At 40.8% G+C, this 24,440-nt stretch overlaps 1 protein-coding gene across 1 annotated transcript; it reads right to left on the reverse strand.

Moving 5' to 3' along the window:
* Nucleotides 1-344: 344 nt before the first annotated feature.
* On the reverse strand, nucleotides 345-21,723 carry LOC147032197 (prolactin-releasing peptide receptor-like). Its single transcript, XM_085869580.1, has 3 exons — nucleotides 20,772-21,723; nucleotides 6,511-6,801; nucleotides 345-1,186 (listed from the first exon to the last, which is right to left on the reverse strand). The coding sequence occupies exons 1-3, from the start codon at nucleotides 21,309-21,311 to the stop codon at nucleotides 875-877; spliced, it is 1,143 nt and encodes a 380-aa protein (XP_085725706.1). The 5' UTR covers nucleotides 21,312-21,723; the 3' UTR covers nucleotides 345-874.
* Nucleotides 21,724-24,440: the final 2,717 nt, after the last annotated feature.

Here is a 24,440-nt window from a genome sequence, read left to right on the forward strand (position 1 = left end):
TCTCAATCTGTCTATCTGTGTCTCTCTGTCTCTGTCTCTCTCTCATTTCTTTCTCATCTCATCTCTCTCTGTCTGTCTCTCTCATCCATCCATCTCTCTCTCTCTCCATCCATCCATCTCTCGCTCTCTCTCTCTCTCTCTCTCTCTCTCTCTCTCTCTCTCTCTCTCTCTCTCTCTCTCTCTCTCTCTCATCCATCATGCTCTCTCTGTCTCTCTCTCTCTCTCTATATATATATATATATATATATATATATATATATATATATATATATATATATATATATATATATATATATATATATATATATATATATATATATATATCTCTCTCTCTCTCTCTCTCATCCATCTCTCTCTCATTTTTTTCTGTTCGATGCATCTGCAAAATATTCTTGACAGTTTGGTTTGGCCAGTTTAATATTCTTATCTGAATCAGTACATCATGATGCTAGGAACCCAGGTTTAAATTCATATACTATAAGTTCATCCACTGCCTGATGATGCCCAGGAAATTCACATTAAAACACACCAGTGTCTCCTCATGTATTTTGTCTTTTTTGATGTTTGTCTTATTCCAAGTGCCTGAGACCAATGTTAAAAAAAATAAAGTAAAAAGGATTGATCATTTAAAATAAAACAATCATTTTTTCCCCCTTGAAAATAAGAGGCAAAACTCAAGTTACACATTGCATGATGACACTTCTGCTTTGTCTTAACTAATTAACCTTTACCAATATCAATTTTGTGAGCTGTCACTGTTCAAGAAGAGCCCAATCTGACACGACTTGGCTTGAGCAATTATTAATGTGAAAAGTCTACACCCAACAGTGCTGGCACAAACATGGCCCAAAATTTCTCCAGTGGAAAAGGGGTACTACATTGTCGATGGAAATGCATGCAACTCTTGTGTGGGTGCAATGCTTCTTGGGGGTTGTCTAGAATTGTGCTCTGCAGAGATGTTGCCAGTTGCAGGCAGAGAGGGCAAGCTCCCTTGTCGGTCCCTGCAGCTCCAGAAACCACCTTTCCGCAGTGCTGTGGCAAACTTGCGATGCAGTAGGGCGTAGATAAAAGGATTCCAGCAGGTTGAGGTCATGGCGAGCCAATGGCAAGACAGCTTCACGACGTCAAAGTAGCGTTTGTTGATAAGAGTTGAATTCTGGTTAATATCATATATCAGGTTGAAAACCTAAGAAGATGAAACAAATTCGTTTTAATTAGTATTCTCCTTGGTGAATAATACTATTTATCTGCATGTGATTCAAACTAATTTCATCCAAATGAAAAATAAAATTTCCACTTTAAAAAAATCCAGTAAAACAAAAAAGGGCTATCTAACAAGTGCCAATCCAGGCAAACAACGACTATAAAGAGAAGACTCAAGCAATACCTCCCATCCTCTGGATTAAAATGTGAAAACACATCTGTTCTTTGTTTAAAATTTGAATCGAGTGACTGAGAAAACAATTGATCAGGAATAATAACTGGCCCAACAATTATTGGTCATACTCTCAGTGTTCTCATATGAATTCCTGGCACTTGAAGCAGGAAAACCCAGGATCAAACCCCATTTACCATGTGTTGCCCATTGCCTACTCACGTCTCCATGTAATTGATGTAAAAATGCATAGATGGCTCTTAATGTCTGTCCTTCATGTGATAGACGTGTATATATATATATATATATATATATATATATATATATATATATATATATATATATATATATATATATATATATATATATATCAGAGCTCAACATTACTGGGTGCCCAGGTTCCCAGTGTACCTAATTTTATCACTGGGCATCCAAAATTTATGAATGGTTGGGTTTTGGATGCCCAGTCAGGTGCTCTCAAAATTTCATAATGAACATCAATTTTGATCTCATCGTTATACGATCGTCATTATCGGAGCGACAAGATTTCTGAAATCCACTTTGTACAATGACATATCACCAAATTTGGAGGTACTATTAATAATTCTCAAGTGAACTACACTCGCATGTGGTCGACAGAGAGAAGCAGAGAACTTGCAAATACATGAACCAAGATGTGAAAACGATTGGTTGATTACAATTCACAATTTAATGACCACCTCTGAGTTCTATCCAAAATAATGTACATTTTTTTTAACTTAAATATTGGTGGCATTGGATTATGAATATTTTATCGCCAGGTTGGTACATTGCGAGGCCTGCATTAGTCAGGAATAATAATAATGCCCATGCAGACTCGTCTAGAGAATATGTCATATAATGTGGTCTGGGAGTGGGTCAGTCTTGTTTCCAAGCTATCATTTTGGTCTTGCACTGTTTCTTGGTCAAGTTTATTCATTCAAAACTACCAACTACACCCGTCGCTTTGCTGATGGGAATATTAGGGGGGGGGGAGAAAGAGGGAGGGGAGGAAAAGATGAGGGAGAGGGGGATAGAGTATGGAGGGAGGGGAGGGAGAGAGGATGGATGGAAGGGGAAGAGAGAGAGCGAGGGAGGGAGTAGGGAGAGAGGAAGGGGAGTGGGAGCATGGGGGGAGTGTGGAGGGGTGGGGAGCTAGGAGGGGTGAGGAAAGGGGGAGCTTGGAATGGGGCACCAGCAAGGAGGGGGTGGTGAGGAGAGCAACTCCTCATCAAACGTCACCATTATATTCTGATAAAATGCACCCAAACAGCAACATTTTCTTTTTAACCGCTGGGTTCTCGATAAAACCGGGCAGGAGCATTTAAAATGCACACTATCAACCTGGCAAAGGCCTGCCTGCATGCACGTTCACACATCTAGCAACCTTTGTACCCCCCCCCCCTACTCCGGTCAGGTCATTCCGAATCTGATTCACACATGTTACCCTATGGGGAAGAATTTTTTAATTCAAAAAACAAACCTTCAGTTCTTAACAGTCCCGTCAATGGACATAGAGGGGTGGGAGACAGATGGGGAGAGGGGGGTTGGAAAGAGAGAGGGGGAGAGAGGAAGGGGGGGTGAGAGGAGAGATGTCAGAGAGAGAGAGAGGTGGGAGAGAGAGGGATATTGGTGGGAAGGAGAGGGAAATGGGTGGAAGGGAGAAGAATAGGGGTGGGAGGGTGAGTGTTGAGAGATGGAGAGGGGAGGGAGGAGGGGAGAGAAGGGATGGCAGAGTGCAGGGGTGGGGGAGAGGGGGTATTCCAGCAGATGTGATGACCAGTTTAATGCCATCCGAGAGACGACACACATAATGATGAATCACCCTGCCTGTGAAACATCGGGATGACATTTTAGAGCTGGGTCAGGATTCAAACCCAAGATAGACAGCTTAGAGAGAGTGTGCATACATCTCGGCTATCCTGCCATAATGTGGCCATTCTATTATATATTACAATTTAAAACATGTTTCATTTACTCATTCTCATTGTAATCACATTATTTGTTTTGCCTTCCTTTCTCCGGAAATGTGCCCATGGAGAACCGAGCTGCCGTATCGCCATCATAGGTTGAAGAGCGCTTGCCAAATGCCTTAACCACTCAAGCAAACACTCAAACAAAACGGTGGAAGACACTATTAACCAGAGTTGGTGTCAAAGCCACCCAATGCTCGCCTGTTCATACATTTGTAGTTTTTAAAAGACTCGTCTAATCATTAATATCTTTTATAAAGCATTGCAGTGAAGTCTGATCCAAATAATTTTAAAGCAATATATGTGTTTATATATTGTAATCAGTAACAAGAGCGCAAGTGAGCACAATATATGCCCGAACATGAAGGTATATACAGAATTGTGCTACGACATGGAAAACAGCATCCTGGTTGCCATGGCAACCACTTTAGATGATGAACGTATGTCACGACACACCGTCTCCACAGTCTATACCGATGTACCAAGTATGAAACGTGAAAGTTGAAAACTTTGAGAGTTACAGTGCAGACAGGAACGGATGGAAAACAGCATCCTGGTTGCCATGGCAACCACTTTAGATTACGAATGTATGTCACGACACACTGTCTCCGCAGTCTGCACCTATATACCAAATATAAAACGTGAAAGTGGAAAACTTTGGGAGTTAGAGTGCGGACAGGAACGGACGGACGGACAGACAGACGGACAGACAGACAGACAGACAGACAGACAGACGGACGGACGACTGGTATCATATAATACGCCCCGATATATATACGTATATATATATATATATATATATATATATATATATATATATATATATATATATATATATATATATATATATATATATATATATATATATATATATATATATATATATATATATATATATATATATATATATATATATATATATATATATATATATATATATATATATATATATATATATATATATATATATATATATATATATATATATATATATATATATATATATATATATATATATATATATATATATATACGTGTATGTATATATATATATATATATATATATATATATATATATATATATATACGTGTATGTATATATATATATATATATATATATATATATATATATATATGTATGTATATATATATATATATATATATATATATATATATATATATATATATATATATATATATATATATATATATATATATATATATATATATATATATATATATATATATATATATCGGGCGTATAAAAAATCGTGTGGTAGATAAAAACATTAGAAAGGGAAAAATAACTTGCACCAAAAACTTGAACATTTTCACGCTCACTCTCACGGTGATGCTCACGCCAGGGGTATCGCTATAGCTCTCTGTTCTTCGAACAGGTGAGCTAAAAACGAAACGTTTCATATTTTTTATATGGATGTACATATTTATAAATAAATTCACATATATATATATATATATATATATATATATATATATATATATATATAAAAATATGTATGTATATGATTTACCCCTCCCACACTCCTCTAGCTGGATAAGCTGTGTAAAGCAACCCAAGAAGACTTACACAAGGTAAGTGCTATGCTGTTTCGAACCCTTCCCAAAGTATCTGGGAGCTGAGGGTGTGTATAGCATTGGAATTCTCATGTGTGTACGATGTGTGAATGTCTTTATAGTTGTTGAGGAACTCTGGGAAGGGTTGGAAACAGCGTAGCACTTACCTTGTGTAAGTCTTCTTGGGTTGCTTTCGGCAGCTTATCCGGCGAGAGGAGTGTTGGAGGGGTCATTCATTTATATAATCCTATCCACTGGGCGTCGTCGTTTAGTTGAGAGCTGATTCTCTATTCCATCCATTCACAGGTGAGAGATGTATGTGGGTCTTTATATATATATATATATATATATATATATATATATATATATATATATATATATATATATATATATATATATATATATATATATTTAATATGACAAGTAAAGAGTTTTCTCCTTGGAAAAGTAATCTTGCTTTATTGACACTGCTTAATACTGTTGGGCTTATTTAACAAATGAACCATAATCGATGTGTGGCATAATTTAGGAAGAAAACTCTCTATATTATGCAGTGAGAGAAACGGTGTATGCAGTGTAATGGGTGAAACAGTTCATTGAATGATGCTTGCACCTTATGCACCAGTGAACTTATCTTGATGAGCTACTTTCTAAAATGGAAATAGTTACATGCACTTTGTTGCCAGGCGGTCAAGCAATAATGGGTCATGGGAAGCATTTGTGGACAAAGGCAGGAGGGTGACATGTGGTGCTACAATTATGGAGACTGAAAAAAATAAACACTTCCTGAAAAAACGGTGTAATAACTGTGCCAGATGGCAGAAATACGATGCCACCCAGAAGTAGTCTGAGAAGCATGAATGAATTAAGCACCTTGCATATTTGTGAATGTTGACTCCTGAAATTTGCAAATAAATCTGATTATCTCAAGGAACAGAAACCGAAATTTTAATGAGGAATTCTTTGACACCAAACATCTTGAAGATGAGCTGCAACTGAAGCAGGTTTCTCGATTCCTATCCTCGGGAGCCTGAAATTCCCAATTGTTAAGCCAGTGTTGGCTTCAGGTGTTTTGCAGTCCCGGAACTTTTGCAATCATCTCGAACAACATTTCATTCTGAATGTACTATTTTCCATGCAACATGGAGCGCATCCATAAATTAATTATCTGCAAACTTTACTAAGATGGATATGATGGTGCTCGTGCTGCAGGCACAAGAAAAAGCCTTGTTTTGACACAAATTTGGATCTCAATGAATGATGATATCACCTTGCCTAAGTAATCTAGAAATGTTAACTTTGCAATATAGAGAAGGGCACAAGAAAACAGATACAGGAAAATGCTTCTGCAGACGAGAGAATTCAGGAATGAAGGTGAGCATTCAGCTTAAAATTGGGATGGGTAACCAGAATTGTAATGGTAATGGTAATGGGAAATGCCTCATCAAGGTAGGATATGCAGGGGGAAACACAGAAGGAAATTCATGAGAATATTGACTTTACATGGACTCCTGAATCTATGACCTGTTGGTTTTTGGGAAAAGGATTTGTATGAAAGGACAACCTCACCTGCAGAGGCAGCCAACATAACACAAAGGTAACCACAGCGATGACGAGCAGTTTGAAAGTTCTGAGTTGAATCTGGTTCTGTTTTCGCTTCGCTTGTGGTGTCTGTGCCGAACCAGGAACTGCCCTGTGACGCAGAGTCACCGAAATTGCCAAGTTGGATGTGCACACCGCAAAGAGGGGCAGCACGAAAGAAAGTACAAACATGGCGCTGGAATACACCAAACGATGCAGGTCCGAATTCCAAATCTCTTCACAAATGATCAGCTTGACTCGCACCTTTCCTTTAGCTTCCTGTTGACAGACACAAGCAGAAAAGGGGCAGGATAGACATGACATTTGCAAAACTAGTGTAGTTTTTGACACCTTCCCAGTATATTTTATAAATCTCCCCTTCCATTCCCTCTGACTTCCAACCGCTTCATTGCCAATTCCCATACACCCCTTTTCTTCCCCCCCCCACCCCCATCTCCTCTATTTTACTCACCTCCCACAAACCTCCTTGCTGTGTGCATAGTAGATTGATGACCTTAAAGTTTCTTGCAAAATAATTGATTGGTTGTTTGTATGATATTTTCTACGGATCTCAAGATAGCCTCGATTTAGGCATACTCACCTCTGAACTGTGTATACCGAGGTAGAATCCTGACCCAGCTATAAACTGTCATCCTGCTGTTTCACAGGCAGAGAGTGAGGCATCAATATGTGAGCTGTCCTTCAAACGGACAATAAACTGTGTCTCCCATCTGCTGGTGTGTGTTGGTGGACGTAGGCAAGCTATCGCTAGCACACTGAACAAATGATAAATTACTGTCACCTTAATTCGAACGCCAGGCCTGGCCAGGCAGTTTGTGAAAGAATTGGGCCAAAAACGTTTCCTAGCCCTCTCCACAAGAAAGTGTGAATAGTTAGAGCTGTTCAACAAGTATTAATAGGAGGAGGAGGAGGAGGAGTGATAATGTGGTTACTCATATCTGAATATGTTAATAAACTGATAGCTGGAATTCATTTTCCTTTTATCTAAGGATAAAAAGATTGCTGCAAAGCACATGATTAAACGATATTATTGAGAAGCTAAATCACAACAGCATGTTTGAATTTCATCAGGCGTCACTATTACATCTTGAATATGTTTCAGGTTTATTTCCTGAAAGTTTCAACTATTATTCTGACTCACAGTGCATCACACTTAAGAGTACACCACATTCTGAGAAGCCCCAGCTACTGCAGCATTTATCTCTGCAGATGTGGAAAAAAAAGGTTGTTGGTCATCCACCGGTTACATGTTCTTTCAAAGCAAGATAATCCCATGCTCTCACTCTGTCCCTACAGGAGAATTGGATTCTAAGGACAATTCCAGAAATTATAGACTGAGCATGAGGCTGATGTGTCTGTTTCTTGATACTCCCACTAAACCCCTCTCACCGTTCATTCACTCACATGTGATATCTCTGTCTTCCTGATCTCATTTGGTCCTATGTCAGTATGTAAAACTGCTGCCTTCTATTATTTAACTACTCCATAAGGCTAGTTATGTTTATTTACTAAATTCGTTGTCTACTGTATCAATCTCCCTCACGAACCAAGCAATTTGCTTCTGCCTTTCAAGATAAGATATCATGACATCTTCCGTGAACTGAGTAAATTGGCTCTGGTTTCTCAATTTCTTTCTCTACATCAAATAAATTCTTCTTTTTGAATCACTTCTTAACACTCAGTCAAGATCATGTCCAGTCAATCATTGGTGACATATAACCAGAATCAGTGGCATAATTGTTAGAGAGTCTGCTGTTTGTCAACGAGGTTGGCAGTTTGAACCCTGGCTGAGTTTTGCCAAATAATTAAAATGCTGCTTTGTGCTGTGTTTCAAATGTATGTGCTGCTTGCTTGATGCTCACCATTTAAAGAGAATAGAGCAAGGACAAAATCATATGTTGGCAAGCACAGCACAAGCTTTGATGGGCTGACTGGCCTCCTCCTGATCGAAATTCCTTTGAAGAGAACTCAAAGAAAACAATTCTTTACTTGACCCAGTTGAATATTTACTTTATATGTTGTACTTTCACTTCGCTCTCCACTTCTAGAAGAAGAAGAAAAAAAATCCTCCATTGCTTAATTGGCAGTTCCACCCTCCTTAAACATTCCGTAATTTTTGTTTATTAAGGCCATCCATTAAAGGGTCATTGAGATGGGAACTATAAAGATGCCAGGTCTGGGTAGAAGGGCGGGTGAAGAAAGCCAATTCACCCACTCTTCGCAATTGCTGCCGATATACTCGTGTGTGTGTGATATCTGACATTGCCATGTTGAATGAGGAGGAAGAATTCTGTCACATCGGTGTTGGGACAAATTCTCCTAATATGTCTTCATTTTATTGCATGTGATCATATAGGGCTTTGAGTTGATAGTTCTACACGTTGAGTCTACAATTATGAGTTTCCTGCATGCCAGAAAAATTTGTGGAACTATCAGTTATTTTGATTTTGTTCTTGCATTCCAATAAATAATTCCATGAAAAGCTAGAAAGGTCACCCAGTGGAGCACATACCTCCACCCTGCAATGACTGATCCAATAGAATATATCGGGCATCATACAATTTTGAAATGTTATTGGATACATCTTTTTTTGGCCTCTCTCAACGGTGAAGAATCACTTTGAAAAATAAAATATTCTCTTAATCGGATCAGGATTCGGATCTTCACTAAAATCGGATCAATTTTTCCTTGTCACACACCCAACATGTCCACCAAGTTTCATCCGAATCCGTTCACAACTTTTTGAGATATTGTTCTATATATCGTTTTTAGCCCTACCTCTCAATGGTGAAGAATCACTTTAAAATTCCAGTAGCCGAATCCTGATCTGTATCTTCACCAAAATCGAATCAGTTCATCCTTGTCGCACACCCAACATGCCCATAAAATTTCATCTGGATCCGTTCATAATTTTTTGAGATATCCTGCACACAATCAAACAGACACAGACAACCAAACAAACAAACAAACAAGAAGACAGGTGGTAGCCTGACAGGTGTGACGAAAATCATGCAAATGACGTCATTGTCACCTTGAGCTTTGACATATATAGTCAAAAAAGATATTGAGAGCCTCACTTTTGTCCTCACGGAATCCTCTGGTAAAGTTTGACAAAGGTAGCTGAAAGCGTTCGTGAGTTATTGCACTCACAGACAAACATTGTGTTACAGTTTTGGAAACTTCCTCCAGGGGGAGAGCATACATAGACATGTAAGTGACCAGAGGATGTTATTTCATTATTCTTTATGTAGAGAGTCCTTGATCTCTTGTCTAAATGTTGTTCAGGTGGCATGCATTGATAAGGCCAAAGTCACATTTGCCACGGCGGCCGTGGGGTCTACAAAATCTACGGCCACTAGCAATTATACAGCGGCTGCAGTATTTCCACGGTCACACAATGTAGCAGTCACATATGTTTTTATTTTTTGGGGAGACGCACGGCGTATTTATAAATTGTGGAGACCGAAAAAGTGGGGGTGCCATATGGTCTTTGATGTGATGTCGCACGGTGACCTTAGGGCGTTCCTGCGGCGGCCATATAATTTTCAAGGCAGATGCAAGGTGCCCGCAAGGCCACCGCAGGGGGCCCTAAGGTGAACGTTTGGCCAGACAGACGGTAACGAGTGGGTTACTTTTTTTCTTTCTTTCTTTTTTTTACCAGTTCTTTTGTTTCGGCTTGTCGAATTGCTACGGCGAACGTAGAAATGAAAAAAGTTATAACTCCGCGCTATAATTCCACGGCGACCCTACGGTCTGTAAAATATAGCCAAATGGCGTAGGGCCACCCTGAGGCCACCGCAGAAACTCTGCGGTCACCGCAGGTTTCTGTCAATTCAGAGGGCATACAGCCACCGGTATCCTCGCCGTAGAGCAAATGCGACTTAGGCCTTAGTTCATCTTTTCCTGGTTTGATGTCTTTCCTCTCCTTCCTCTCCCCCTCCCCTGCTCCTTTCAACAATCCCTCCTTCATCCCATTGGTCCATTCAAACCCTCTGCTACTTTCAATTTTTCCTCCTTCACACAACTGGTCTGTTCAAACCCTTTGCTACTTTCAATCTTCCCTCCTTTACCCCATCGGCCCGTTCAATAGTCCACCAATAATCCCCTTCACTAAACATTATTTTGACAATCCCTCCTTCACCCAGTCGGGTTTACCTTCGACCCCGTGGCCGTTTGGTCATCCCTCGGTCCGGCAGCATCCCTCTCCGTTTTCACTCCATTCTCAGATTGTTTAGTTGGGCACATTTGGTCTGTCTATGGTCGTTAAACCTTTTGGCTGATTGGATTACCCTCACCGCATGGGAGGGTATCCATTCTCACATGCATGTTCGTGGCATGAGATGCATGCTTTTCTCGTGCATGGTGAGGTGCAGCACATCTCGCAGGCATGGTACAGTGAGGACTGCACAATGAACGCTTGCGCGCAAGGGAGGGAGGGCTCTCGTCACAGACATTGGTGCATGAAGGGAGGGTGGAGGCTGCATTGGAAGTTCCCTCAGAAGGATGTGGCATTTTTCACAGGCTGCATCATAGACCTGCCCACCTTCGGATGTGCCCCAATGAGGAGGAGGCTCATACGAGTAGAGACGTGGAAAAACTCGGTGAAGAAGAAGAGGACAGAAGTGTACGAGAAGAGATGGTAAAAAGGTGAGATCCTGTGAGGAGAAAAGGAGCTCATTGCTGGTCCTCACTTTGGGAAAGAAAGCCAGATTGAGAAAGGGAAAGAAAGCGAGCTCCTGGGAGAAGAAGACGTAAGTGCAAGAGACCAGACGAGAGAGAAAGCATTGTCCTACAGGGAGAAAGGAGCTCGGAGTTGGTCCTCATCCTTGTGGGAAAAAAATCCATGTCCTATGAGCAGAAAGGAGGCCAAAGCTAGTCCTGTGAGAAGCAGAAGACTCAGCGCCAAGAGATAGCGACATCCTAAGGAGGAAGAAGCTGAGGCATAGGAGGGTTAGTCGCATATCTTGTACGCCAGGAAGGATTTGCCTGCTGGGTCTGGACACCGCACGTCTCATCACACCACATCGCTACTGCCCACATTCCCCATCCTTTCCCCAACATTATCTTGCATATTTGGACTATGGCGCAACCTCATTGGGCTGTGTGAGGTGAGGGAGAAAAGAATAGATGCTACTTTTCTTTTCTCCGCACTTTACTTTACTTCTGAAGTTCCTCTCGTTTTCTTTTCCTCTGATTGAATGATGGCCAAGTCTCTTGTGTAAATAAGATTGTATAAGAAAGAATATGTGTAAGATAAATCTGCTCTAAAGTGCTTTTGGCTTTCTTACCTGTAAGTACTTGCTTTTAAATGATTACTTGTGTGTTTAATAAATAATTGTTTGCTGTTATTTTCAATCTGCCTCGGTTGTCGTTTCCTTCATTGGTCTGATGCAGTGTACAAGTGCAGTTAGATGGGAAGTTGTACACCACCTGATTTGCTCTGTTTGCTGGTGCTGCACCTATCTGTTCTGTTCGGCAGATAATCACCAGGTGTGGTGCTGAGAGTGTGGCTTCTAGTAAGGTTGCCATGCCAATAGAAAGGTGTTGTGGAAACATTGAAGTGTAACTCTGCAAGGCCAGTAGTCTAAGTCAAGCGGCTACAGCTGTGTAAGAACTACAGCCCATTGGACCGCGGAGTTATTTGTTTCTCGTGTTGATAAATTGGTGCGGTGTTGATGTGGCACAGGCACGATGGGCTGAATGGCCTCAACCTGCATCTAACTTCCGTGTGTTCCTTGTAGTCCCTTCATGGTGAGAGCCCCGAATCCTGAGCCATAACAACAAAAACAAGAAAGGTGCCATGCATAGCACGATACTTGGGAAATCCATCAAACAAATTTGACATTAAAAATAATTGGTGGTTGAATTCAAAGACCAAATATGCAAATCCTCTTCAAATTAAGTCGATTGGATGAAAATTGATAATAATTTTAGAAATTTGGTCTTTGTTGACCTTTTAGCCTATGCTGACCTCATAAATAATTAGTGGTTGAATTCAGTGACCTGAAATATAAACATTCTTCGAATTTCAAAGTAATCAGATGAAAGTTGAGGATTTTAGAAATCTCACCCAAGTTGTTGACCTTTGTCCTATGTTGACCTTTTGGCCTATGGTGACCTTAAAAATAATTGGCTAGTTGGATTCATTGACCTGATATGCAAATCCTGTTCAAATTTCTAGTCAATCGGATGAAAATTGAGGATTTTAGAAATTTCACCGAAGTTGTTGACCTTTGGCCTATGTTGACCTTTTGACCTTTTGACCTCAATAACAATAGGCTTCTTCCTTATGACAAACTCTACAATGTGTTGAAGTTTTGTGATGATCGGTTCAAAATTGTGACCTGTAGGTGACAAACAGACAGACAGACAGACAGACAGACAGACAGAATAACAAATTCGACCAACCAATATACTTGAAAAATCTTCGATTTTGCAAGTAATAAAGAGTCAAAGAAGAAGGTAGACTAGCCCAAAACATTTGTTAAAGGGTGTTTTTTAATGAAGTTTTACAAACAGAGGGAGTTGGAGCAGAGCAGACATGAATAGGAAGAGTTCCCAAACTGGGGACCATTTTGAGAGAAATCACAATCACTGACAGTTTTAAGTCTTGTAAAAGGCATAGTATCGGAGACGAAGATGTGCAGGAATCAGAGCAAACTGGATGACGAGTGTGAAGAAAATCAGCGATGTATGGCTTCTTAAATGATGACTGATTTTGTAGATGATTGGGAGCTAATGAAGTTCCTTTTATCCATATGTGACATGACCATGTTTGCCTGTAAATTAATGAAGCATAATTCTGAAGCAATTGAAGTTGATGAAGTGAAATCTCAAGAAGAATAGGGAATAATGAGTTGCAATAATCATGGCAACGGATGATCGATACAAGTTGCAGCTTTTTTTTGATCGATACAAGAAAGTATTTTTGCATTCACATTTTGTGAATGCTAGTTGAATCCATACAAATTGCAAGATTGCAGATTTGGTCAATGGGAATACGTTTATGTATGGACCCAATGTCACTGCAAAAGATTGGATTTTGAGAGATTATAGCCTCTTAGGACAGTATCAAATAAAGTTATGGGGAAACGTGCATAAGTACAAGTTCATTTTGGTCTCATTTAAACTTGAGAAAATTAGTGTTTAGCTATGATTAGAGAGTGGATAAACAAAAGGACGACGAAATAGAAAGTCAAAGGAGGATTCCTGAGACCAAGATACAGATTGGGTATCACCAGAGTGACAATGAAAAGTAATGTTATGTCAGTAAATAATGTTACCCATTAGGTGAAGATAAATGATGAAAATGTGTTCAAAGAACTGAGCCTTGAGGAAACCCAATTGAAGTCGGAGTGGGTTGAGTGAATTGACCAACAACTATGATAATAAACACTCAGATAAGGGAATATTTTGATTTTTAATTGAAGAATTCACCAAGTTTGGAGAACCTCCTTTTGAGTTTCGAATATTGTTGAGTTTGTCAAAAAAATTACCAGAAACGTAAAAAAACAAAAGTGGGATGGGGGAGGGGGACGAAACTCTGCTGTGCATTAAAAGGAAATAATTCTTTTTACAATTTTGGAAAAATTTAGTGTTTGAGAAATTAGCTTTGATCGACACTTTTTAAAATGAGGACTAAATGATGCAGATGTGCATTGAATAGGCTGAGTTTGAGTAATCATGCGAAGAAGCGTAAGATCTCTGAAAGTGTTGAATTGTATATTTGCACAAAACTGTCGAATGAAATGGCACTAAAAATACCAAAATAATCAATGATATAAAAGGCTACTGGCAGAGAAGGAAGAATTAAAAGAAGAAGAAATATAAGTAAAGGAAGTAATAAAAGTTGAAGTAAAAAGAGAAAGTAAGAAATAAAGGTCTTAAGCGAGCCTCAACTGTGCATCCAAAAAAACAAAAGAGTAAGAACAAAATAAAAAAACTGGAGAGGAGAGGATATGATATAAAAAGAGCAAAATGAGGGTTTACGGGTAGAGTGGGGTGGGGGAGTGGAAGGGGGGGGGCAATGATTAAAATAAAATGGAGGGCCGGGCATGAGGAAGAGATGTGATTGCAAAAGAAAGAATTTGTATGTATGTATGTACGTACGTATGTATGCATATTCTGTATGTATTTATGTATGTATGTCTGTTTGTCACCCATTGTATTATCATAATTAACAATTATTACTCACAGCTCTGGCATTCTCTTCCCATGATGGACAAGTGGTCCATGACATTGCTGATATACAAAAATAACAACCATTCCAATCACACCTCTCTCTTGTTCTTTCTCTCTTACCAATTTCCTTTTAATTCCTGCTCTCAATTATTCATTTGTCAGTTTAGCCTGCTCCCACTTACCTATCCCCATTTTGTACATAATAAATGGATATCTGCAAACTCATTGGTTGTGTTTCTTGTGTGTAATGACAGTACATTTACCTAACTACTTATAATATGGTACTCTATAATACATAACACCCACATGTACAGTACATATATGTATTGTTGCGGTTCTGCAAAACCAGCACTTCCCCCGAGGCAATGGCACACAACATATATCGGTTCCTGAGACAGTTATTTCATTAGTATTCGTTTTAAATAGTCCTTCCCTTATGTCCATTGGGTTTTTGGGTCATATGCGTTGTATGGGCTTTAGGTAGGGCTTTATTCCCATCCTTTACTTATTTTGTTGCACAGATGACCTCTCTATCACGCAAGCATGCAAACCATAACAAATAGTCATGAGCATACGTGTGCCAAAACCCCTTCAAATCACGCACAAGAACAAAGAGGAAACTTCACCTCAACTTTCACCATACTCAGACCGTCAATACTACAACATTCATATGACCTCCAAATACCTTCATAACTAGAGGGGGAGCACTCGGTAGAGTGCAAAACCTCCGCCGCCAATACTGCTAGGTCACTCAAGTGAACCTGATATCCTATTCATTCAATTTGACGTCAACAGTGCTCACAGAGTTATAGTTTGCAACTTTCCCTTTTACTTTTAACTTTTACGAACTCAATTCATTCGTCATAACTAGATTCCTTGAGACAGAAATTGATTTTACATGGGTATATCGACCTGAAGTTCCAAAATCAGCCACAATTATAATTTTGGCATGTTTTTTTAGTTGGAAATCACATAACATGTAGAAATGCAAAAAAAAAAAAATTGGGGGGGGGGGGGGGGGGTTGGAAATCACTTAAAACATGTAGAAATACAAAAAAAAGAAATCGAAATTTTGTTGAAAAAAAAAGTTGCAAAATTTTTTTTTCTCTAACAATTTTTTTTTTTGGGGGGGGGGGGTAGGAAATCACTTAAAACATGTAGAAATGCAAAAAAAAAAATTCAAATATTTTATTCAAATTGGCCGCCATAGCGGCCATATTGGATTTTGTACCAAGTCCAAAATCTAATGGCATGATCCTTGGACCAGACCTAACCCACCCCCCCCACCAAGTTTCGACAAAATCCGTCAAGGAGTTTTTCCGTAATACTGTTCACAAACAAACAAACAAACAAACAAACAGAAAGGGGTGAAAACAGTAACCTCCATCGATCTTCGATGGAGGAGGTTAATAATCCCCACACCATCAGACCCCAACTCAAGCTCACCTACACTCGCCATTGACACCGCAACCTCACCGACAACCATCACCATCACTAACCACCACATCAAAGCTGACCTTTATGCTGGTGCTGCCATCATTTGGCCATGGTCATCACCAATTACCACTGCCATCCTTTGTGAACAGCAGGGATGGTGAGGGTTGGCACGCCATTGCCAGTGCTCGGGTCTGGACGTTCAGGTATCTAACGTGTGGAGTGAGCATGCGCGAAACCCCATTCGGCATTGTGTGGGAAGCCCAGACGCCTTGCTAAATTATGGTCCTGATTGCATGTTCAGAGCACGTACACAGCCGAGGAGCACGATGAAGTACTTTGCCCCATTTTAATGTCGGAGCTCAGCCACCTGGCGAGGGCTGGGAGCGAATGAGGCCATTTCCGGTGCCAGATCCATGCACGGGCGGGGCCAACATTTGGTAATTGTCCATGTGTCAATGGGAGTGTGGTCAAATGCCAATGGCCCCGCCTGATCCACCTCCAAGCACCGCCACCACATGGGGATTATAAAAATGCTGTGTGTTCGGCACAGTAAGGGCCATTCCTGGTGGTTATTTTAGAGCTCGCTGTCGCTGCATATTGCTTGGTTTTCTGGAAAGGGCATAATTCGTGGTTATTTTAGAGCTCGCTCTAGCTGCATATTGCTTGGTTTTCTGGAAAGGGCATAATTCGTGGTTATTTTAGAGCTCGCTCTAGCTGCATATTGCTTGGTTTTCTGGAAAGGGCATAATTCGTGGTTATTTTTGGGCTCGCTCTCTGGCTACATATTCACGGTTTCCTGGCTCAGCTCTACTTTGGTGCATTCCTGGTTGGCGGAGCAAACAGAGCAGGATGGAGCAGAATGTGGTTCAAGTAGAAGAGTCAGGTGCCAGACAAAGCGCAGTATTAACTGCCTCAAACTTTCCTTCATCTCTCTGAACTATCTAACTTTCCTCAGGAGTGTTTCTGATGGTGCCTGTCGTGTTAATGTAAGTTTAGACTGTCAAAGTACTAGACGGATTAGCTCTGCTCTGCATGTCCTTTTGTAAATATGTATATTTTCTTTTTACCACACCACACCAATCCTTGCCTTCCTCTGCTGGCCATATTTTTTATATTACAACCTTTGCTTGCTTGTGCACATACCTTTCCTCACCCGAGCTGTAATAAACTTGCTTGTGTTGTAAATGTACCCAGTTCGTGGCATCCTTTCCTCCATTGGTTTAGCATCTTGTATATTGAAATCACAGTTTGTCCCTTTCAAAATAGTTTCCATCCGGTCTTACACACTTGTCCATCTTCTTCTTCCACGCTTCGATGCACCCACGGAAGGCTTTTCTGGAATCCTCTGGAGCTCCATCGTCACGGCCCTTTTGATGGCCGCCACATCAGGAAATCGGGTCCCCTTGATCACCCCGTTGAGCTTGGGGAATAGGAAAAAAATCACAAGGGGCCAACTCTGGCAAATACGGGGGTTGCTCCAGAGTTGACACGTTCCTCTCTGCCAGAAACTTTCGGATGCTCAGGGCACTGTGAGCAGGGGCGTTGTCATGGTGGAGCACCCAGGCATTGTTCTCCCACAGATCCCTCCTCTTATCCTGCACTGATCTCATGAGGCGCCGGAGGATCTCCTTGTACACGTATTGATTCAATGTTTGACCCTGTGGTAGAAACTCGAAATGGACTATACCTTTGATGTCAAAAAACACGATGAGCATCACCTTGACCTTCGACATCCTTGCTTTCTTTGGTCTTGGTGATGCCGGACTTTTCCACTGACGACTCTGCAGTTTGGTCTCGGGATCGTATTTGAATATCCACGATTCATCGCCAGTAATGACTCTCCCAAGCAGGTCTGGATCATCCTCGAGGAGCTCGATAATGTCTTGACAGATAGTGACTGGTGTTTCTGGTCCGAGGTCAACAGCTTGGGGACCATCTTTGCGCACACCTTGCACATTTCGAGGTTTTCAGTGATGATGCTCCAGACAGTGTCCTTGTTGATGGAAAGTTCATCAGCAATCATCCGCACCGTGAGTCGAAGATCTGTGCACATTATCTGCTTCACACGCTCGATGGTGTTTGCCGTTATGCTCGTTGAAGGTCTTCCAGACCATGGATCATCTTCAACCTCCTCCCGTCCCTCTGAGAACCTCTTGTGCCATTCAAATGCACATGTACGTGACATGGTTTCTTCCCCGTGGACTTTCTGCAGCATTGCTAAGGATTCGGAACGTGTTTTGCCAAGCTTGGAAAGAAACTTGAGATTGGCTCTCTGCTCACGACTCATAGTGCGATGACTCAGACTAGACAACGTGTAAAGCACGACCTGTAAAAAGTCACACAATGAGCGCAGTCAACCATCACCAATCGTATATATTGCTGGAATGTTGTGAAAAACTGTGACGCAACCCGTTCATTCAAGTTGTGTAAGTGGAGCAAACAGCAGGCTCAGTCCCGTTACTTTTTAGATGGACCTCGTATTTTTTGGAATAAAATTTCTGTGAAGTCAGTCCCGTTATTTTTTAGACAGACCTCATAGTCTGCACATAGTGCTAGCTGGGAAGTTTGTGCGGAAATAACCACCGTCTGGATATATGTGGAGATAACCACCATTCAGTACGTTCGTAGACACAGGGGGGAGAGAGAGAGAGAGAGAGAGAGAGAGAGAGAGAGAGAGAGAGAGAGAGAGAGAGAGAGAGAGAGAGAGAGAGAGAGAGAGAGAGAGAGAGAGAGAGAGAGAGAGAGAGAGAGAGAGAGAGAGAGGTGTGGGAGGATGCTGCACTGTATTAGGAGGGGGTGGAGCGAAGATGAGACAAGAGAGAGAGGAGTAGAAGTGGTGGAGGTAGGGGAGTTGGCAGAGAATATTTTATACTTTATGAACAACACAAACACGCACGCACACACACACACACACACACACACACACACACACACACACACACGCACTTGTAAAGCACATCAAATCATATAAAGTAACCAATTTCTTTCGAAACAGTCACGAGGACAAAATAAAAAAATGTGATTGCTCGTATGCTGCTGAGGTTAAAAGTTAAACCTATAATATATGGGATGAAACTTTGCCACCACAGCACCCATAACCAAGCATACAGGCAGATACACACACCCATGGTGTGTCCCCAAATTTCAGATCCAAATGTTCCCATATATGTACCTCTACCTTGTACTTGTAGAAACTGCCAACTGTACATCCCGATCGGGACACGAACTGCACCGCCGTCCACTGTAGGACGTTCGGCAAGTGGCTTAAGCACGCAAGCATTCACTCTAATTAAATGGTTGGCAAGCAATAGCTATGTCCGAATGTCCAAGCATGCAGCCAGACACACACTCGCGGGGAGTCCCTAAATTACATATCCAAATATACCCATATATGTACCTCTACCTTGTAGCAACTGCCGACTGGAGGAACCGATCGGGAAACAAACTGTACCACCGTCCACTGTGGGGCACTTGACAAGCAGCTAAAGTACTCAAGCATGCACTCCAATTAAATGGTTGACAAGCGATAGCTATGTCTGAATGTCCAAGCAATGTCTGAATTAGACAAATGAACACTTTTTCAGGAGTTGGAACGGCTGATAAGTTCAATTATGGAGCTTAAATTTTGTAATTCAGCTTAGTTTAAGAGATTCTCGAGGTTAGGGCATGTGCAGAAATGAGATAAAGCCATGATCGCTGGTGTCTCCGGATGTTTATAAGCATTGCAATGTATCCAGTGATCTGTAGTTGTCAATGATATGAATGAGGAGAGTAAAAATTAACTATCGTTAAAAAATCATTGCGGCCTGTTCCAAGCCAACGCTTGGTTGAGCAGGCCAAAAAGCATGGTGGCTTCAGACCCTGGCGAGGGAACCCAGGATTCGCCTTAAGACCCCAGAGAGTGAGGTGGCCGATGATGCGCCCTAATAAAGTATCTAATTAAATAAGGCCATTAATTATCTTCAAAAGTGGTGTTGTAATTAACCCAAACACCCAATTTTCCCTCTTGCACTTCCTTGGCGTTCCCTTCGTATGCCTGCAAAGTTTCACACTGCGAGGTTTTATGGTTTTTGAGTTATGTTGGACACACACACACACACACACACACACACACACACACACACACACACACACACACACACGCCAAAATTTCGACAATCTCATGAATTGCACATTTGTCACAATAATCGCCCCCAAAATTAACATAACTCAACGTTTTTTTTCTTCCCTTTTCATATGTCTTGCATCGTTGGAAATCTTGCAATTCCGAGTACAATTTTGCAACAACAACATAAAAGGTTGATAGCTGAGCGAGAAAATAGATCTGATTTTGGAAAATAAAAACATGAATCATTGCTGAATCTGTTTACGTTCATTGTTTTAGCATCGTTGAAATTAGCAGTTACAGCAATTTCATTTTGCACCAGTCTTTCACAGACTAGTCTTTTACTCTTTTACCTCTCCTAGTCACCAGTTTTTGTCAATACAATTGTAGGCAATTACAAAAACCACAAAAAATTCTGCCAGCTTTCGGTAACCAATTAATGAATATGTTTACACAGCTTAAAGCTGTCGTCAGTAATTCATGGAATGGAGCTTTGTAAGCACACCTGAGAAAGATCGATGTCCGCATACACGGTATGCACGACGACTGGGGATGCAAGAGCGGCCGACACGAGCCAGATGACAACCACTAGGTATGTGCAGATCCTTGGTGAGATGCGTCGTTGGATCGGATGAGCGACCACCACATAGCGGTCTATGGCGATAGTCATAAGGGACAGCACAGACACATACACTGTTGTAGGCTGTACGATGGCAATGAGGTAGCACAGCACTGGGCCATACACCCACCCACATGGCTCGAAGGCATAGGCAGCGGAGATGGGCACGCAGGTAACACACATGAGCAGGTCGCTGAGCGCCAAGTTTCCCAGTAAGAAGTTGGTGGTGGTTCGCAGATGCCTAGATCTAACTAAGACCGCGACGAGAAGCGAGTTCCCGGCGACCCCAACAGTGGTGAGGAACGCATAGAGTGGCAGGAACACGCTTTTCAGGCTGAGAAGGAGGAAGAATCCTTCAAAATTGTCACCAACGACGTCAATACAAGAACTTGTTGCATTTGCGAATTCCTTTTGGTCGTGTCGCATCGTGGCTACCAAGATCAGACTTCTGTAGTTATCACGAATTTCGCACTTGTTTCAAGATCACAATAGTTTGTCGTACAATTATATGTTTTTGTTTTGTGCGGATTCAAGAACTTACATCTAATAGATTCACACCATGCTGACAACAGGATGATTTGATCTCTTTGTTAGTCTGTGGATGGACGCAACCTTCACCATAAATCCAAACTGCTCGCTGGCTTTCTCTTTTTGTGTCTCTCGTCTCTTCAAGTCCACTTTAACCAGGAACTCGAGTAGAGTAGATTCTTCGTTCATAGCTGGCTTCCGACAGAGCTTTTTCTTTGGTCGTGTATTTGATGGGCGAATGGTCGAAGACTGCAATGACTCAGGGCAGGCAATCACGAAGATGTGTAAAAGCTTGTCATTGCAGCATGGATCAAATCATAGACAAGGGCTGTTTTGAAGGGGTTTAATGCTGCATTTTAGGGGCGGTCTCTAGTAATTCCAAGAAATGGGGTGGGGAGAGGACTGTGGCCATGTGGGGGGAGGGAGGAGGGTTGGGAAAATTGTTCCAACGAGTCCATGGACAGAATTTTCGGGAGAGATTTAAACCCATTTTGGGACAAAAAAGGGGCTCGTCCATTCTCCCGAAGTTATGAAAATTAATACACTTCACAGAAAGGCACATTCAGCCTGCCAACTATAATTACAGTTGTGTGGCTGTTGGATTTACTCATTATATATATATATATATATATATATATATATATATATATATATATATATATATATATATATATATATATACACACACACACACAAACACACAAACACACAAACACATGCACAAATACTAGCATGAATCAGCTTGCTTCGCTCGCCTCTCCGCATGTCATTGCAGAGATTGACGTCACAGATTTGCTGTGTTGGCATGATTCACACCAATCATAAAACAAACATTTCTTCTCTACAAATTTATTTGTAATATTGGTGATATTATATTTATTTGAAATTTATTTTTGATGTAAGAAGATCCAAGTGGTATAAATCGTCAAAGGTCTAAGCTGTCTAATCTGTCTGAAGGGTGTAAGGGGTCTAAATGGTGTTCAGGTCAAAGGGGTCTGAAGGGTCTAAGGGGTCTTTTGGGTCTTCAGGGTCTTTTTGGGACTTTTGGTCGTTGTGATCCTTGGGGTCTTTTGGGCCCTCAGGGACTTTTGGGTTATCTGGGTCTGTTGGGTCCTCAGGATCTTTGGGGTCTTTAGGGGTCTTGAGGAATTAACAATCCAACAGGAGATGATTAATAGGCATATACGAGTAGTCTTCACGGCTTCCCGGACTGATTCACGGCTTCACCACCTCACCGTGCTTTTTGGTTCACGAGCACCAGCCAGAGTGACCACTATATTCGTTATGTCTGTGTATCTGTCTGTCTGTCTGTCTGTCTGTGTCTGTCTGTGTCTGTCTGTCCAGAGCATAACTCCGTGGACTTTAATCCAATCTTGATGAAACTTGGTTATATGTTCTATATCAATGTCTGGTTGTGTTTTCCTGGAGGAGGGCGTGCTATGCCCATTGTGGGCGGAGCCACGCCGCAAAATAGCCATTTTTAGGGGGTGGTCGGATTAAAAATCTATCTTCTCCGAGGGAATTGACTGAATGGAATGGGTTCTTCGGGATTTGAACAGCAAAATCGTCTTCTTCTTCTTTCGGCTGCTCCCGTTAGGGGTCACCACAGCGGATCATCCGTATGATCCGCATAGTGATTTGGCACAGGTTTTACGCCAGATGCCCTTCCTGACGCAACCCTGGTCGCCTCTTACGACAGAGGGATATTGGATCCCAAGCCGCTACCCTGCCCACTATGCCAACACCAGGCTAAATAGCAAAATGAATGATCTAAAACTTGTCATTGTCCGAGTTTTCATTTTCATCCCAAGGTCAAGGTCACAAGGTAAAAAACTTAGAAAATTGCGAATGTTGACATAAAAATCATATGACCGCCCAAACTTTGAGAGCTGGATGACAATATTTTTTATGCATAATCATGAGGTCATTCCCCACCTAAAGTCTTGAAACCATTTTGCTCCATCTCGAACACCTTGCCCTTGGCACCCCCTTCAAGTTTGTTTTTACGCTGATTTCATCAAAATATGGATAATCCGTGGAGTCCGAAATGCCACAGAGCCTATATGACGTTATATTGTTCCTGGAATGTTCCAGAGGAAGTTTTACAGCAAAGGTCATAATCCTTGACCTTTGACCTTTAAAGGCCACAAAGGTCAAATTTTCAAAGTTGTGAGAATCAAACCGGGTTTTCGACCTTCGTCGCCTAACTAACTCCAATAAGCTATAGCACGTATTCTGTTTCCTTATTTTAATGTCCACAACATTGTTTTGTGACCTTTAAAGGTTATGCAAAGGTCAAATTTTGAAATTTGTTGAACGAAACCAGGTTTTCGACATTTTGCAGCTAATAACCTGTCACCCGTACCACATAATGTTGATCATTTTTATAACTTGGTCAAAAATGATCACATTGTCTCATCCTTGACTTCTGAAACAATCTACATCGTCAAATACCTCTCGTGAACCATCGTCGTCTTCAGACGTCATTTTTATATTTATATATTATTAAAAACACACCACCACGTTACCGCCATGTTATTAAAAGCACCTCACCACCACGGAACCGCCATGTTATTCAAAACAGTTCACCTCCACGTAATTCAACACAACTGCCACTGTGCAATTCAAAACACCTCACCACACGTTGCTCAAGAGACCTGATTGTTTTACCTGAGGATAAGTGCGTGAATTCCTGTATTGTCATGATTTACACCATACAGAATTCAAACATTTATTTTGCAAACTTATTTGTAATATTCGTGACAATACATGTTGATAAGCAATTTAAGTTGAAGATTTCAGTTTGGGGGGAAAAATTTTTTTTCAAAAATAAAAAAAATAACAAATACCCTGAAGACATACACACCGAAGAGGTACTGTCAGTGCATATATATATATATATATATATATATATATATATATATATATATATATATATATATATATATATATATATATATATATATATATATATATATATATATATATATATATATATATATATATATATATATATATATATATATA

This window comes from Eptatretus burgeri, chromosome 2 (assembly GCF_056783735.1).
Source record: "Eptatretus burgeri isolate ZD-2024b chromosome 2, Ebu_testis_v1, whole genome shotgun sequence".
NCBI lineage: Eukaryota > Metazoa > Chordata > Myxini > Myxiniformes > Myxinidae > Eptatretus > Eptatretus burgeri.

Excerpts from the sequence above, each read along its gene's own strand:
- LOC147032197 (XM_085869580.1), bottom strand. The coding sequence starts at position 21,311 with ATGCGACACGACCAAAAGGAATTCGCAAATGCAACAAGTTCTTGTATT. Across the intron at positions 6,802-20,771 it reads CGGACATCGATCTTTCTCAG|GAAGCTAAAGGAAAGGTGCG; the intron begins GTGTGCTTACAA and ends GTCTGTCAACAG. Across the intron at positions 1,187-6,510 it reads TATGTTGGCTGCCTCTGCAG|GTTTTCAACCTGATATATGA; the intron begins GTGAGGTTGTCC and ends TCATCTTCTTAG.